Below are 1,200 nucleotides of genomic sequence, written 5' to 3'. Positions count from 1 at the left end.
TCACGCATTCACGGATGTGCGGGAAGGGATTTACAGTTATTATCTGCAGCATTACTTTAAAGGGTGCACCGTTCCGTCTGTTGTTGGAGGGTGTATGCCGCGGTGCAGCGGGCTTTTCTTCTGGTGTTTAGCTGTCGCCACCTGATACGGCTACCCCAATACAGCTATTGTTTGCGCTCTCTTCTGTTTCAGGCAGACACGGCTTCCAATCCTGGAATGCTCACTAGCCTTAGCAGTCAGTCTCAGTCTTCGGGGGGCAAGTGGGAAACACACCCGGATGAGTGGCCGGCGGTACTGCACCAAAATCCTTACGTGAGTCGAACATCCCCCACTGCAAGCAAACTGCGCATTCTGGTTTCAAGGTTGCAGGTATTGGTCACGCCAATACTGATACTTGATAAGAAATTTACAGATATTACATTCAGCATTTGCGTAAAACGTGTAGGCGTGTAGCACGTCCTTCTGCTGTTGGAGAGGTGTACACAGCGGGCCTGCCTTCTGGCAGGGTTTGGGCTTCCCCTCCGAATATACATCCCCCAATCGAGTTCTCGCTTTCCCTTTGTCCTGTTTCAGGCAGACGTGCCCTCCACCTCAGAAATTCCCGGCAGCGTTGGCGACCAGCTGCAGTCTTTCGGGGGCGGATGGCAGCCACAAACGGGCAGTTGGCCAGTGCAAGTGTACCCAGATCCTCACGTGAGTTGCACCTCCTTCTAAATGCTGCACAAAGCGCACAACGTGGCATCGGATCTGAAGTTATCCGCTCGGCGTTCACGAATGCTCCACCGCTATTTCACAAGTATTTCCTTCGTATTTTCGTGGATTTGCCCCATGCCCGCCTGCTATTGGAGGGGTGTATGCAGCGAGGCAGTCTTGCTGCGTGACGTAGTTGCTGCCGCCTTGTACAGTTACCTCAGTTGAGCTGTCCCTTGTCTTGCGTCAGGCATACTATCCATCTGTCTACGGAGTGCCCGGCACCCTTGGCGGCCAGCTGCACCCTTTTGAGGGTGAAAATGAGACACAAACGAGCAGCCTCCAAGGGCTAGTTCTCGCAGATCCTCATGTCTGTCGCACTGCTTTCCACTGTGCAGAAAGTGGACAATATCGTTTGACTCTTGTGGTACAGTGTGTAGCATTGCAAACTTGTTGGAGAGTTGTATGCAGCGAGGCAGTTTTGTTGTGTCATTTCATTATCGGCGCCTA

At 52.5% G+C, this 1,200-nt stretch overlaps 1 protein-coding gene across 1 annotated transcript in view; it reads left to right on the top strand.

The window, feature by feature from the left end:
* The window catches only part of EMH_0033600 (uncharacterized protein), a gene marked incomplete at both ends in the record, with an annotated part of 5,035 nt that overhangs the window by 1,227 nt on the left and 2,608 nt on the right, over nucleotides 1–1,200 (top strand). Inside the window, 3 exons of the mRNA XM_013494765.1 lie at nucleotides 193–312; nucleotides 574–693; nucleotides 941–1,060. Of these exons, the coding sequence (XP_013350219.1) occupies nucleotides 193–312; nucleotides 574–693; nucleotides 941–1,060 (360 nt within the window). The remainder of the gene's footprint in view (nucleotides 1–192; nucleotides 313–573; nucleotides 694–940; nucleotides 1,061–1,200) is intronic.

Source organism: Eimeria mitis, genomic scaffold (assembly GCF_000499745.2).
Source record: "Eimeria mitis Houghton genomic scaffold, Emh_scaff1277, whole genome shotgun sequence".
Taxonomy (NCBI): Eukaryota; Apicomplexa; class Conoidasida; order Eucoccidiorida; family Eimeriidae; genus Eimeria; species Eimeria mitis.
The sequence above is the reverse complement of the archived record's forward strand: the minus strand, read 5'-3'. Positions and strand labels throughout refer to the sequence as shown.